The sequence below is a fragment of the Spinacia oleracea genome, chromosome 6 (genome assembly GCF_020520425.1).
Source record: "Spinacia oleracea cultivar Varoflay chromosome 6, BTI_SOV_V1, whole genome shotgun sequence".
NCBI classification, from domain to species: domain Eukaryota; kingdom Viridiplantae; phylum Streptophyta; class Magnoliopsida; order Caryophyllales; family Amaranthaceae; genus Spinacia; species Spinacia oleracea.
Window position 1 is genome coordinate 55,015,214 of NC_079492.1, and position 16,034 is coordinate 55,031,247.

General features: G+C 42.6%; 1 protein-coding gene across 1 annotated transcript; it reads right to left on the reverse strand.

The window, feature by feature from the left end:
• Positions 1 to 1,594: 1,594 nt before the first annotated feature.
• On the reverse strand, positions 1,595 to 15,819 carry LOC130463163 (uncharacterized). Its single transcript, XM_056832211.1, has 2 exons — positions 15,082 to 15,819; positions 1,595 to 4,486 (listed from the first exon to the last, which is right to left on the reverse strand). Exons 1-2 carry the CDS (start codon positions 15,817 to 15,819, stop codon positions 1,595 to 1,597), a joined length of 3,630 nt encoding a protein of 1,209 aa, XP_056688189.1.
• Positions 15,820 to 16,034: the final 215 nt, after the last annotated feature.

A 16,034-nucleotide genomic window follows, 5' to 3' on the forward strand; every position in this document is an offset into this window, starting at 1 on the left:
TGAACTAGAGCTTCTTCCAGCCAAGTTGACGGCCGAAGAGCAGAAGACGGCTGAGCTGCAGATTAAGCTGGATGCGGCGCTGCAGGCAGCTCAGGATGTTGAAAAGGATGCTAAGGATGATCGCAAGGCTGTGGCGCTGAAGGCTGTGCAGAAGTTTATGAAGTCTGACTTCTACTGCGAGGAAATGAAGGGGCGCTACAATGGTGGGTGGACTGCAGCCCATCGTTGTGCCGTCAAAGCCTTTACGCTGACTGAGGCTTCCTGGGGTAAGGTGGAGGTATCCTATGAAGAGGGTGGCCATGTTGATCCGACTGGCATGGAGACCCAGACCTTCCCAGACATCGTTATTCAAAATGCTGACCCTCGCCTTCTGCCAGACAGAGAGATTCCTGAGTCTGCTTACTGGAGTGATGTAGACAGCTCAACTTGACGGTCTTGGCAGTCATCACCAGGCTCTTCCTGTGGCTCTTCCAACAGTTTTTTCAGGCCTCATACTTGCTAATGTCTGTTGGTAGTTTTTGAATATCATTTAGCGGATGTAATTTATAAACAATTTCTTTTTTGGTACCTTTTAGCTGTTTGTGGCACTTGTCTTTTGCCGTGTATTAAGTGTTTCAAGAACGTTGTTTTCGTCTTGACTGCGCCGTTTGTGGCGTATGTTTGTGCCTTTTAGTAGCTACTCACTCCGCATTTAGCTATTTTTGGGTGGTGGCTGTCGTCCCTGTGTTTGTTTAACATTTATGTGATGCACTTGATGGATTATTCGCTTGTTTTATTTTATTCAATTTGTCACGTAGTGGCGTCTTCTTGCCTTTGATTTTATGATATATCGCATCTTGCCTCTTTGTCGACTGGGCAATGTGTTCAACCTTTGCATTTGTTTATGTCGTATTTTGCATCATTGCTGACTGAGCCAATGTGCTCAACCTTCGATTTAGTTTATATCGTATCTTGCATCATTGCTGACTGAGCCAATGTGCTCAACCTTCGATTTAGTTTATATCGTATCTTGCATCATTGCTGACTGAGCCAATATGCTCAACCTTCGATTTAGTTTTTTGTCGTATCTTGCCCCATTGCTGACTGAGCCAATGTGCTCAACCTTTTATCCCATTGCTGACTGAGCCAATGTGCTCAACCTTTTATTTCGTTTTGTCGTATCTTGCAACATTGCTGACTGAGCCAATGTGCTCAACCTTTTATTTCGTTTTGTCGTATCTTGCAACATTGCTGACTGAGCCAATGTGCTCAACCTTTTATTTCGTTTTGTCGTATCTTGCAACATTGCTGACTGAGCCAATGTGCTTAACCTTTTATTTCGTTTTGTCGTATCTTGCAACATTGCTGACTGAGCCAATGTGCTCAACCTTTTATTTCGTTTTGTCGTATCTTGCAACATTGCTGACTGAGCCAATGTGCTCAACCTTTTATTTCGTTTTGTTTATGCCGTATAGTTTACCTGGAATATACTTGTAGCTCATATATTAGATTTCAAAATATGGCACTGTCGGCCCTACTACATCATTTTTTCATACAACTTCATACATGGAATTTTCTTAAAGTATCTGCGTTCCATGAGTTCTTCAGCGGTGTTTCATCCATCTCCATTAAGTCTGTATGATCCAGCTACCACTTCTTGCCATATCTGGTAGGGCCCTTCCCAATTTGCAGTCAGTTTTCCTTGTTTTTGAGCCTTGCCGGTTGCTGCCGTCCGGCGAAGTACAAGGTCGCCTACCTCTAGATTCCTATGTTTTACTCGCTTGTTGTAGGCCCTGCTCATTCTGTTCTTGTATGCAGCCGACTTAATTTCCGCCTGCAGTCCGACCTCTGGTAAGAAATCTAGCTGGTGTCTGAGTAAGCTGTCGTTTCCCCGTTCTTCATAATGCTGGATGCGGAAGGTGGGTAGTGCTACTTCAGCCGGTATGACTGCTTCTGATCCGAAGCATAGTTTGAAAGGGCTCTCTCCCGTTGCTTCTTTAACCGTCGTTCTGTTACCCCATAGAACCTCTGGGACTGTGTCTGCCCACTTGCCTTTGAACTCATCCATCTTTTTCTTAAGGGCTACGAGTATTTGTTTGTTTGCAGCCTCGGCTTGCCCGTTGCTCTGTGGGTGGCAGACTGATGCGTATGCGAACTTGATCCGGTAGTCTGCCAAGAATGCTCGTATAGGTTCGCAGTCGAACTGGAATCCATGGTCGAATACTATTGCTGTCGGTATTCCAAACCTTGTTATGATGTTTTTCCAGATGAACTTCCGTACCTGGTTGGCTGTTATCTTTGCTACCAGGTCGGCCTCAATCCATTTTGTGAAGTAATCGACGACAACGATCAAGAACTTCCTGCCTCCTGAGGCTGTTGTGAAGGGTCCTACAATATCCATTCCCCACTGGGCGAATGGAATTGGATTCAGAATGGGCATCAAGTCGTTTGCCGGCATACGTATTACTGGGGCAAACAGCTGGCATTTTTCACATTTCTTGACGTAGCTCTGTGCGTCTTCGAGCATGGTTGGCCAGTAGTAACCTTGTCTTTGGCAGATCAAAGCGATTGTTTTTCCTCCTACATGGTTTCCGCATATTCCTTCATGCATTTCTTCGATTAACCTTGCGGATTCGTATGCCGTCAAACACCGCAGCAGGGGGAGGCTGAATGCTCTTTTATAGAGTTGTCCCTGATATATGACGTACCAGCAGACGTCTTTTTTGATTTTCTTTGCCTCCATGATATCGGCCGGGAGCACTCCAGTCGTCTTGTACGTCCAGATATCGTCGTACCACTCTCTGTTTGCCGTGATGACCATTATTTCTTTTCCTTTTTCTTCCGTACTCCTTCTGTGCATGATTTCTATCATTACTGATCGACTGAGCTCGATTGCTTTCGAACTGGCCAGTTTTGCTAGGCTGTCTGCGGCAGTGTTCAACGCTTTAGGGACCAACTTGATCTCAAAAGCCTCTAATTTCGCTGTCAGCGTCTTCAGTTTTTCTTGATACCGCCGCATTGATGGCTCTTTTGTTTCATACTCTCCCGAAAACTGATTTGCCACCAATTGAGAATCTGTTGTCATTACTATCCTCTTGGCATCTGCCAACAAACATAGCTGTACCCCGGCAATGGCTGCTTCATATTCTGCTTCGTTGTTCGAAGCTGCAAAAGTGAATCTGATTGCGTATTCGAACTTATCTCCTGTCGGAGAGGTCATGACAACGCCGACTCCCGCTCCCAACTGAGCGGCTGACCCGTCCACTGATACTTCCCAGGATTCTGCTTTGGTTTCATCCTCTTGATAAGATGCTTCAACTACGAAGTCGGCCAAGGCTTGTGCTTTTATTGCATTGCGCGGGTGAAACTCAAGATCGTACTCCGACAGCTCTATTGCCCATCGCAACAGCCTGCCGGTTGTATCCATTTTTTGCAAAGCCTTCTCTAGTGGGAAGTTCGTCAGGATTTGTATGGTATGTGCATCAAAATATGGTCTGAGCTTTCTGGCGGCTATCAGGACTGCATAGGCAACTTTCTCTATCGGCGAGTATCTCGCTTCTGCCGGATTCAAAATGTGGCTGACAAAGTATATCGGCTGCTGGACTTTGTCTTTTTCACTGATTAGTACGGCAGCAACGGTTTGGGCTGAAGCGGACACATACAACTGTAGTTTTTCGCCCTCTTCCGGCCTGGCTATCGTCGGCAAAGCACGAAGATGGTCTTTTACCTTCTCAAAGGCCCTTTCCTCGGTTTCTCCCCACCGGAATTTTCCGTTCTGCTTAAGAGTGTTAAAAAATGGGATCGACCTGTCGGCTGATTTGCTAACAAATCTTGTCAGAGCTGCCATTCTTCCTGTCAGCCTTTGTACATCTTTGATGCTTTTTGGTTGGGGCAGACCGAGTATTGCTTCTACCTTATCTGGGTTTGCGTCTATGCCTCTCTCGCTGACAAGGAAACCCAAGAATTTCCCCGATTTCACTCCGAACACACATTTCTTGGGGTTCAGCTTCATTTGGTAACGGCGTAGAGTTTCAAACGTTTCCCTGAGGTCGTCTAAATTGTCGGTCTCCAATTTGCTTTTCACTATGGAGTCGTCGACGTATACTTCAATGTTGCGGCCTTTTTGGTTTGCGAACACTCTGTCGATCAGTTTTTGGTACGTTGCCCCAGCGTTCTTTAACCCAAACGGCATAGCCTTGTAACAGAATACTCCCCCCTCAGTGATGAATGCTGCTTTTCTCCTGTCGGCCTTTGCAAGGCTGACTTGGTGGTACCCGGAAAATGCGTCAAGGAAACTGAGCAGCGCATGGCCAGATGTGGAGTCGACTAGCCTGTCGATTCTTGGCAGTGGGTAGCAGTCCTTCGGGCATGCTCTATTAAGGTTTGTGAAATCTACGCACATTCTCCACGAGCCGTTTGACTTCTTAACCATTACGACGTTGGCCAACCACTCTGGGTAGTCGCACGGTTCAATAAATCCCGCTGCCAGCAACTTTTCTACCTCTTCCTGTATTGCTTGATTTTTTTTCTGTTGAGAAGTGAAGGAAATAATGCCCTTGGTCCAAGTATGCATTCTATGTTAAGTCTAATAAATGCGGTTCAGTATTAATTAACAAGTTAATAATTCAGTGAGATCAAGTGAGCTGAATGCCTAGCTAGAGGCCGCTTCAGTTCAAGTGGAATTAATGATATTAATCCACAGCTTACTCTTGACTGAACCCGTAGGGTCACACAAATAGTACGTAAACGGATCAAGTATTTAATGGCATTAAGTACTCTATCTATGAATATTCGGAACCGACGGATCTTGGTTTCAGTGGGAGCTAAGATCGTCACAGGCAAGAAATGAATACTCCGGAAACGATGATATTGCCGGAAACGGAAATATGGATCGTATCGGAAATATAAATATTATCCAAGTCGTAGATGTTGCCGGAAACGGAAACATGGTACGTATCGGAAAATATTATCGGAAATGGAAATATTGCCAGAATCGGAAATATTGCCGGAAACGGAAATATTGTCAGAATCGGAAATATTACCGGAATCGGAAAATAATTCCGGAAACGGAAATATTAAATATTTGTTCGAAACGGAAATTAATTCCGGAATCGGAAATATTAAATATTGTTCGTATCGGAAATGAATTCCGGAATCGGAAAATTTAATCGGAAGCGCATCGTACGAATAAGCATCGGACGAGGCCTGCCGGACGAGGCCCAGCACGAAGCCAGGCCATCGCCCAGCAAGCCAAGCGCGCCGCACAAACAGCCACGCCAGGCCCAGCGCAAGGCCAGGCCCAGCAGGCTGCGCAGCGCGCACAGCGCGCACAGCACGCACAGCGCGCACAGCACGCACAGCGCGCACAGCACGCGCAGCGCGCAGCGCGCGCGGGCGCTACGTGGGCTGTTGCTCGCGCGTACGCATGGGGCCCATCGTGGCTGCCGTGCGTGTGTGTGCAAGTGTTTGTGTTCGTGCACGTTTCCTAAAACGTGCAGAGTTCGGTTAATGATTAAATTCCTAATTCTATTTGATAAATTAATTAAATTAGAGTTCTTGTAGGATTCTAGGTTTAATTAATTTGTATCTGAATAGGATTTCGATTCCCTTTCCATACCCCTATAAATATGAGGCTAGGGCTCACAATTTATAACAAGTTTCAAAGTATTCAAAAGTGAGTTTTTTGAGAGAAAATTAAAACACACATCTTGCTCATAAAGTGCCGAAATTTTCTAGTACCTTAAGGGCGATTCTAGTTGGTCAATCTTAAGGCGGATCCGGACGTGCTGTGGACTATCTACGGAGGGACGACACTTGGAGTCCTAAAGACTTGTTCTTGTTCGGTTCGGGCGCAGCTAGGGAGGGCACGCAACAAAGAGTATGCATCTAAATTATGCTATATGATTATGTGTAAATAATATGTTGTCCTGGGTTAATGGTTGTTTCCGCATGATCTATGTAATGTCATATGTATCATAACCTAATAGTGGTATCACGAGCCCCTTATTATTTTCATTATCTAAATTGCATGAACATGGTTAAATATTACAAATTTGCAAGAATTAAAAGGGGTGATTAATTTTCGTAATTGTTAATTAATTGCAAATTGCGTTTATTTAATTATACGTACGCAGTTTTTCGGCAGTTTCTTCGTTACTCATCCGAATTGAGTGATTTTTGTATCAATTCCGCATGTAAAAGGCATTCTAAAATTTTGACAAAAAAAGTATTTTTCTGCCGAACCCAGAATTCTCAAATTCGAAGCCTAACTATGACTTTTCGAAGGTTTTAGTTTTTCGAATGCAAAATTTCGTAAATTTAAGATGTTAAATTAAATATTTGCGATTCTTGTTGATAAATCTTGAATTTTTGATTGACCTACTGCATATGTTTAACAAGTTTGAATGCCTAGTCTTGTTAATTATGCAATCTAATTTGTAATTATGATTAATTTGTTGAAAATTAGAATAATTTAGAATTAATTTGATTTTCATAATTAATTGTAATTTAATTAGAAACCTATGATTAAAAACCACCATAAAAATTGTAAATTTATGATAAATTTTAAATTTTTATGACCTAGACTTGAATCCATAACAATCGGAAATCAATTGGATAATAAATTTTCGATTTTTTCGCCCTAAAATTATGAAATTAATATTATTTATTAATTTGTCATTAATTTTAAATATAAATTTTAAATTTTTTATGCGATTCGTTCATAAAACTTGCACGCACGAAGCAATGGACGCTTCGTGTTACCCTTAAGGGGTGTTGTATAATGCGGGCATGCGACGACGAGCAAGGGAGCTCGTCGCCCGTGCGGCACGAATGCAATGAGCAAGGGCGTAGTGCACGAGCACAAGGCAGCAGCCCTGCCTTGTGTCGTGTGCCACGAGCAATGGACGAATGGGAATGGGCGAAGGGCGAGCCAAGGCAGTCGCGTGTGGGCAGCAAGCGAGCTGCGCCACAACGCGCGCTGCCTCGCACAAGAGCGCGCAGCCTCGCGCGCAGCGAGCGCAAGCTCGCGTGCCACGAGCGCTGCGCCCAGCATTGCTCGCGCGCACAACGAGCGATGTCGCCCGCCCAGCGAGCGATGTCGTCGCGCGCCCAGCGAGCGATGGCTCGCGCGCCCAGCGAGCGATGTCGCGCGCCCAGCGAGCGATGTCGCGCCCGCACTGCGAGCGATAGCTCGCGTGCGATGAGCGCTGGCGCGCGCAGCGAGCACCAATGCGTGCGGAGGCTTGCGATGGGGATGCAGCAGCTATGCGACGAGCGCATGGGCTGCGCGCACATGGCCAGCAATGGCTGTGTGCGTGCGGCCCATGGGCGTGCAACGCGTAGGGTGTTTGCGTTACGATTAAAGATCGTTTTGAATGTTTAATTTGAAAATTCCAGTTCACGTAATTTTAATTAATTTTAAAATTAATAATTTAAATTATTTTCTTGGATTTTAATTTTGAATATTGTAATTATAATAAATTTTATTTATTCTAATTATTTTACTAAAATTAAAATCATGAATTAATTTAAATACGACTGAAATTAAATTAAACTTTTGGATTCAATTATAAATTGATATGAGCTTTAAATTTTAATTAAATTTGTATGTTTCCGGTTAGACTAGAAATACATTTTTATGTTTAAAATTAGTAAAGCATATGAATTTATTGGTTTAAGTGGGAGCGTATTTTAGTCATAAACTCTTGATTAGGTCTACAAATCCTTAAGGTTAAAACAACTTGATTAGAATTAATAAGGACTGAATAATTGGTAGATTATTGGTGCCCTTGATTAATTGCTGCAAATGTTTACGTGATGCATAATGTGTTTTACTAACCAGCTATGTGGGCCATTCATGTTAATGAATGGGTGAATGGTATATATTGTATATGTACTGTTTTGCAGGTTATGAAGTGACTAGTATGGCCCAAATAGGATAGAAAATATGGTCTGCGTACCATTAATTTGAATGTAATTGGTCTAAAGTACCAAAGTTGTTTTTCAATTCAAATATGGTCTGCGAACCATCAAATAGTTGTAATTAGTTATAGCTTATCCTATTTGAAGAAAATGGTGCCTCCCACGGAGATTTTCAAGACGGACTTTGAAGTCAAAGCTTCAAGATGAAGTCGGGCCATACTAGATCACATTTATCTTATGCATGCTTTAAGTTATTTATTGTTTTAAATATGTCTTAAAATGCATGAGATCAAAAGCTTGATTATGTTGCATGATTAAGGATTTTAGTTCACTTAAAATCTAACCAACATAGTAAGAGCCTTAAGTTCCAAACTTAAAAATTGAGTTAAAAGGTGCCATGCCAAAATATACACTTGCTTGGATATCCTTTACATCAATCTAGTAATAGTTTTCGCTCAGCGAGGTGTTACTTATTGGTCCTAAAGGGGCAAGGTACACAAATAATTGTGAGTACATGTTAGTTTTGGTGAAACTCAACGATATAAGAAAGGAGTCCTTTTATGTCGTGGCAAATTCGATAGGTTTACCTAATAAGTTCTTAGACGTACCTATCAACCAAGAATAGTTTCTAGACTATTAGCAAAAGGCTTTTGCTTACCTAAGATGTTCTAGGATTAAGTCGACAAACTGTGCTTAGTTCTTCAATGATTTTAGGATCTTGGAATCATTTTATTCACACCTGCCGGAACACATAACTTGAATAAAATGCTTAATAAACATTGAATTATGCATGTATGCTAGAATTTAAGTTTATTAAGAGAAACTGTGAATGGTTATTTATTTGTTTATTCTTTTCAATTGTAGTTTTTAATATGGCAAACAACAATTCATTCAACATTCGATCAATTCTCGAAAAGGAGAAGTTGAACGGGAAAAACTTCCTTGACTGGCAAAGGAACTTGCAAATAGTTCTTATTCAGGAAGAAAAGGAGTATGTCCTGGATGAGGCGATGCCCGAAGCTGCAGGCGACGGGGTCACTCAGGCAGCCCTCAATCGTTGGATTGATGCCAACAAGGATGTGAAATGTCTAATGCTCGCCACCATGAGTGCGGATCTGCAGAAAACATTCATCAACTCAGATGCTTTCACAATCATCAGTGAGTTGAAGAACATGTTCCAAGATCTGGCTCGAGTCGAAAGATTCGAGACTCATAGGCAAATTCTTGAGACCAAGCTTAAGAAAGGCGAGCCCCTAAGTCCACATGTTCTCAAAATGATTGGACTCATTGAGAATATGAGTCGGCTGGATCAGCAATTTTCTCAGGAAATGGCTATAGACACCATCCTCCATTCTCTTCATAGCGGGTATGATCAGTTCAAACTGAACTACAGTATGAATAGTCTGGACAAAACGCTCACTGAGCTTCACGGTATGCTGAAGACCGCTGAAAAGACGCTCAAAAGTGATAAGCAGGATGTGCTTATGGTGCGTGGGGGCAAGTTCAAGAAATCTGGAAAGAAGAGGAATGCTAAGAAAGGTGGCAACAAGGCCAGCCCAACTAAGCAAACTAGCGCCAAATCTGCAAAGAGGAAGGTCAGTCAACCCACTTCTGAATCCGAATGCTTCTACTGCAAGAAGAAGGGGCATTGGAAGAGAGATTGCTTGAAGCTAAAGGAAGATCAGAAGAACGGAACAGTCGTTCCATCTTCAGGTATTTTCGTTATAGACTGTATACTTGCTAATTCAACTTCTTGGGTATTAGATACAGGTTGTGGCTCACACTTATGTTCCAATCCACAGGGACTAAGAAGAAGTAGAAAGTTAAGCAAGGGTGAAGTCGACCTACGAGTGGGAAATGGAGCACGGATTGCTGTATTAGCCGTAGGAACTTACTATTTGTCGTTGCCCTCTGGGCTAGTTTTGGAACTGGAAGAATGTTTCCATGTTCCAAGTCTTACTAAAAACATCATTTCAGTTTCTTGCTTAGATGCTAAGGGATTTTCCTTTATAATAAAAGACAATAGTTGTTCGTTTTATTTTAAAGAGATGTTTTATGGATCTGCTAGATTAGTCAATGGACTTTATTTATTAGATCACGACAAACAAGTATATAACATAAATACCAAAAAGGCCAAAAAGAGTGATTCAGATCTCACCTATCTGTGGCATTGTCGATTAGGCCATATAAACTTGAAACGCTTAGAAAGACTTTAAAGGAAGGAATTCTAGAACCATTTGACTTAGAGGATTATGGTAAATGCGAATCATGTTTACTTGGCAAAATGACAAAGCAACCTTTCTCTAAAGTTGGAGAAAGAGCAAATGAATTATTGGGTTTAATCCATACAGATGTATGTGGACCAATGAGTACAAATGCTAGAGGTGGTTTCAGCTACTTTATCACTTTCACTGATGACTTCAGTAGGTATGGTTATGTCTACCTAATGAAGCATAAGTCTGAATCCTTTGACAAATTCAAGGAATTTCAGAGTGAAGTAGAGAATCAATTAGGCAAGAAGATTAAGGCACTGCGGTCTGATAGAGGCGGTGAATATCTGAGCTATGAATTTGATGACCATCTGAAAGAATGTGGAATTCTATCAGAATTGACTCCTCCTGGAACACCACAATGGAACGGTGTGTCAGAACGGAGGAACAGAACCTTGCTAGACATGGTCAGGTCAATGATGGGTCAGGCCGAACTTCCATTAGAATTTTGGGGACATGCACTAAATACAGCTGCACTCACTATAAATAGAGCTCCGTCTAAAGCTGTCGAAAAGACTCCATACGAATTATGGTTTGGAAAGCCTCCAAATGTGTCTTTTCTTAAGATTTGGGGATGTGAAGTATACGTCAAACGATTAATTTCAGACAAACTTCATCCAAAATCTGACAAATGTATCCTTGTGGGCTATCCAAAGGAAACAAAGGGGTATTACTTCTACAATACATCTGAGAACAAAGTGTTTGTTGCTCGAGATGGTGTCTTTTTGGAGAAGGATCACATTTCCAAAATGACAAGTGGGAGAAAAGTAGACCTCGAAGAAATTCGAGTCAAACAACAAACTCTAGAGAATGCTCAAGATGACATTCAGGATGAAACTCAGAGATCTTTAGAAGAATCTGGTGAGAATCATGGTCAATCTAGAAATGTTACCCCGCGTAGATCGCAAAGATATAGATCTCAACCGGAAAGGTACTTAGGTATTTTGACGAACGAGAGCTATGACGTTCTATTACTTGAAAGTGATGAACCTGCGACTTAAAAGCAAGCTATGACGAGCCCTAGCTCCAAGCAGTGGCAAGAAGCCATGCAATCTGAATTAGACTCCATGTCTGAAAACCAAGTATGGGATTTGGTCGATTTGCCAGATGGCTACCAAGCCATTGGAAGCAAATGGGTTTTCAAACTGAAAAAGGACAAGGATGGGAAACTTGAAGTTTTCAAAGCTAGATTGGTCGCAAAAGGTTACAGGCAAGTCCACGGTGTGGATTACGATGAAACCTTTTCACCAGTTGCAATGCTAAAGTCTATTCGAATAATGTTAGCAATCGCTGCATATTACGATTACGAAATATGGCAGATGGATGTCAAAACTGCTTTCTTAAACGGCGTTTTAACAGAAACTGTGTTTATGACACAGCCTGAAGGTTTTGAGGATCCAAAGAATGCTAAAAAGGTATGCAAGCTAAAGAAGTCAATCTACGGATTGAAGCAGGCATCCAGGAGCTGGAATATACGTTTTGATGAAGCAGTCAGTGACTTTGGTTTCATCAAGAACGCGGACGAATCTTGTGTATACAAGAAGGTCAGTGGGAGCAAAATTGCTTTCCTAGTATTATATGTCGACGACATATTGCTTATCGGAAATGACATTCCTATGTTGAACTCTGTCAAGATTTGGCTTGGGAAATGTTTTTCGATGAAGGATCTAGGAGAAGCACAGTACATATTGGGCATCAAGATTTACAGAGATAGATCTAAAAAGATGATTGGACTTAGTCAAAGCACTTATATCAATAAGGTGCTTGATAGGTTCAAGATGGCGAACTCCAAGCGAGGCTACCTACCCATGTCTCATGGAATGACTCTAAGCAAGACTCAGTGCCCAAAAACACTTGATGAGCGTAGACGAATGAATGGGATTCCATATGCATCATTGATTGGTTCAATAATGTATGCTATGATATGTACACGCCCGGAAGTTGCGTACGCACTCAGTGCTACGAGCAGATACCAGTCAGACCCAGGAGAGGCGCATTGGACTGCTGCCAAGAATATTCTGAAGTACCTGAAAAGGCACAAAGATGACTTCCTGGTCTATGGTGGAGATGATGAATTAATTGTTAAAGGCTATACGGACGCAAGTTTCCAAACCGACAAAGATGATTTTAGATCACAGTCTGGGTTTGTCTTCTGCCTCAACGGAGGAGCAGTAAGCTGGAAAAGTGCTAAGCAAAGCACCATTGCGGATTCTACAACTGAAGCGGAGTACATTGCTGCACATGAAGCAGCAAAGGAAGCTATATGGCTAAGGAAGTTCATAGGAGAACTTGGTGTAGTCCCCTCCATTAAAGGACCAATAGCCCTGTATTGTGATAATAACGGAGCTATTGCACAGGCAAAAGAGCCTAGACACCACCAGAGAGTCAAGCATGTACTTCGTAGATTTCACCTTCTACGAGAGTTCGTTGAAAGAAAAGAAGTCGAGATAAGAAAAATTGGAACTGATGACAACATATCAGATCCATTAACTAAACCTCTGCCGCAGGCGAAGCACAACTCGCACACTGCAGCTATGGGAATCAAGCATATTGGAGAATGGCTTTGATGTCTCTGTTTAATGTTTTAAAGTTTTAGAGTTTAAATCTTTGTAAAACATTATTGGTTAATCATTCACAATAAATGAAATGAATTCATTTTTCCATTTAATTTGTGGTTTATTAAATGATGAGTCCCCTCAATTTGACGATATATTCAAGATAGACTGTCAGGACCAGTCCTGTGACTAAGAAATGTCTATCAAGTGAACTTGAATGTCAAAGGTTGAAAATGGTCCCTAATCGGAGTTTTCTATAAAATTGAACGCATAGAAAACGTTAGACGATTAGAATGCAAGATGACTAGTAGTTCTGTTTCTTGAACTATGTGGACATGGCAATGTCATAATCATTTGCATAGATACTTACTTTGGGAAGACTAGTATCGGACAAGACCTATGAAACTTTACTGTAAGAGATGAAAATCTGTCATAAGTAAATTTCATTAAATTATTAGACACTAAATCCTCAATACCTGAGTGATTTGAGATTACTTGTTTGAGAACTGGTTGCTTTGACGTTGACCAACCGTCGCACCGTAAAAGGAGGCTATAAAGGCAACGCTCAGGTAATCACCTATCAAACGAAGTCTAATCTCAAGATCGCAAGATTGGGATTGTCCTCCCATAAATCGGGATGAGATGCTTAAAAGTTGTACAAGGCCACTCGGAGAGCTAGAAACTGTGAAATGCATGGCCGTGCTCGGATGAATCATAGGCTATGATTATCTGTTTATTTGATCAGTTGAACTCTGAAACCGAGGAACACCTATGTACATAATAAGGATGACAACTCTTACCTTATGTTCAAGAGCAAGCATCGAGCGACAAAGGAATTAGGAAATGCACACTTGTCCCTAAGGACAAGTGGGAGACTGAAGGAAATAATGCCCTTGGTCCAAGTATGCATTCTATGTTAAGTCTAATAAATGCGGTTCAGTATTAATTAACAAGTTAATAATTCAGTGAGATCAAGTGAGCTGAATGCCTAGCTAGAGGCCGCTTCAGTTCAAGTGGAATTAATGATATTAATCCACAGCTTACTCTTGACTGAACCCGTAGGGTCACACAAATAGTACGTAAACGGATCAAGTATTTAATGGCATTAAATACTCTATCTATGAATATTCGGAACCGACGGATCTTGGTTTCAGTGGGAGCTAAGATCGTCACAGGCAAGAAATGAATACTCCGGAAACGATGATATTGCCGGAAACGGAAATATGGATCGTATCGGAAATATAAATATTATCCAAGTCGTAGATGTTGCCGGAAACGGAAACATGGTACGTATCGGAAAATATTATCGGAAATGGAAATATTGCCAGAATCGGAAATATTGCCGGAAACGGAAATATTGTCAGAATCGGAAATATTACCGGAATCGGAAAATAATTCCGGAAACGGAAATATTAAATATTTGTTCGAAACGGAAATTAATTCCGGAATCGGAAATATTAAATATTGTTCGTATCGGAAATGAATTCCGGAATCGGAAAATTTAATCGGAAGCGCATCGTACGAATAAGCATCGGACGAGGCCTGCCGGACGAGGCCCAGCACGAAGCCAGGCCATCGCCCAGCAAGCCAAGCGCGCCGCACAAACAGCCACGCCAGGCCCAGCGCAAGGCCAGGCCCAGCAGGCTGCGCAGCGCGCACAGCGCGCACAGCACGCGCAGCGCGCAGCGCGCGCGGGCGCTGCGTGGGCTGCTGCTCGCGCGCACGCATGGGGCCCATCGTGGCTGCCGTGCGTGTGTGTGCAAGTGTTTGTGTTCGTGCACGTTTCCTAAAACGTGCAGAGTTCGGTTAATGATTAAATTCCTAATTCTATTTGATAAATTAATTAAATTAGAGTTCTTGTAGGATTCTAGGTTTAATTAATTTGTATCTGAATAGGATTTCGATTCCCTTTCCATACCCCTATAAATATGAGGCTAGGGCTCACAATTTATAACAAGTTTCAAAGTATTCAAAAGTGAGTTTTTTGAGAGAAAATTAAAACACACATCTTGCTCATAAAGTGCCGAAATTTTCTAGTACCTTAAGGGCGATTCTAGTTGGTCAATCTTAAGGCGGATTCGGACGTGCTGTGGACTATCTACGGAGGGACGACACTTGGAGTCCTAAAGACTTGTTCTTGTTCGGTTCGGGCGCAGCTAGGGAGGGCACGCAACAAAGAGTATGCATCTAAATTATGCAATATGATTATGTGTAAATAATATGTTGTCCTGGGTTAATGGTTGTTTCCGCATGATCTATGTAATGTCATATGTATCATAACCTAATAAGAAGTTTCTTTTCTTTTGTTTTGCCGGCCTGACTGCTCTGTCGACATTCAGTCGGTGCTCGATTACATCTGGGCTTATACCTGGCATTTCGTCTGCGGAAAATGCGAACACATCCGCGTGTTCTCTCAATAGACCGATCATGTTTACCCGCCATTGGGGGTCAATGTCGGTTCCTATCTTCACTGTTCTGCCAGTTTCTCCTTCTACCAGCTCGACTTCTTCCGACTCTCCTCCGGCCTCTACCCTAGGTAAAGTAGCCCCCTTTTCGATGTTTTCGATTGTGGGTGACTCCATTTTCTGCCTTTTCTCCTTCTTGGGAAACAGAGAATGCTCACCCTCCGATTTTGGGGTTTGGCCTTTTGCCGGTCTTTTCATTGCTGCCTCTCTCGTTATATTCCTGGATGGGGTCAGTCGGCCTGGTGTTTTTAATGCCGTCAAGTAGCATGATCTTGCTGACTCTTGACTGCCTCGGATTCTCTCAGCCTTCTCAAAGTTAGACATGTATATCATGGTTAGATGGTATGTTGATACCACTGCCTGTGCATCGTGGATGAATGGCCGGCCCACTATGACGTTGTATGCAGCCGGCACTTTGATTACCAAGAAGTCTACCATTAGGTCCCTTGCGGTCCTTCCCTCTCCAATCTGCACCGATAGCCTGATGCTACCTTCCGGGAAGACCGTGGCTCCGGAAAATCCTATCACAGGATAGTTGACTCGTGTGAGCTCTTTCTCGTCTATTTTCAGCTGAACGAAGGCTTCCCAAAAGATAATGTTCGCTGAACTCCCTCCATCCACCAGCATTCGTTTTACTGGGAAGTTTGCTATTTCGAGGCCCAAAACCAGTGGGTCGTCGTGAGGGTATATAATTCCGCGGCAGTCGGCTGGGGTGAACTAGATGTTTGGCATGACTTGGGGTGACGGCCATTTTCTGGTGCTATGGTAGTTTATCAGGTGGCGGTGTTCGCCTAGACTTCTGCCGGCTCCACTGATTGTTCCTCCATGGCACGGTCCTCCGG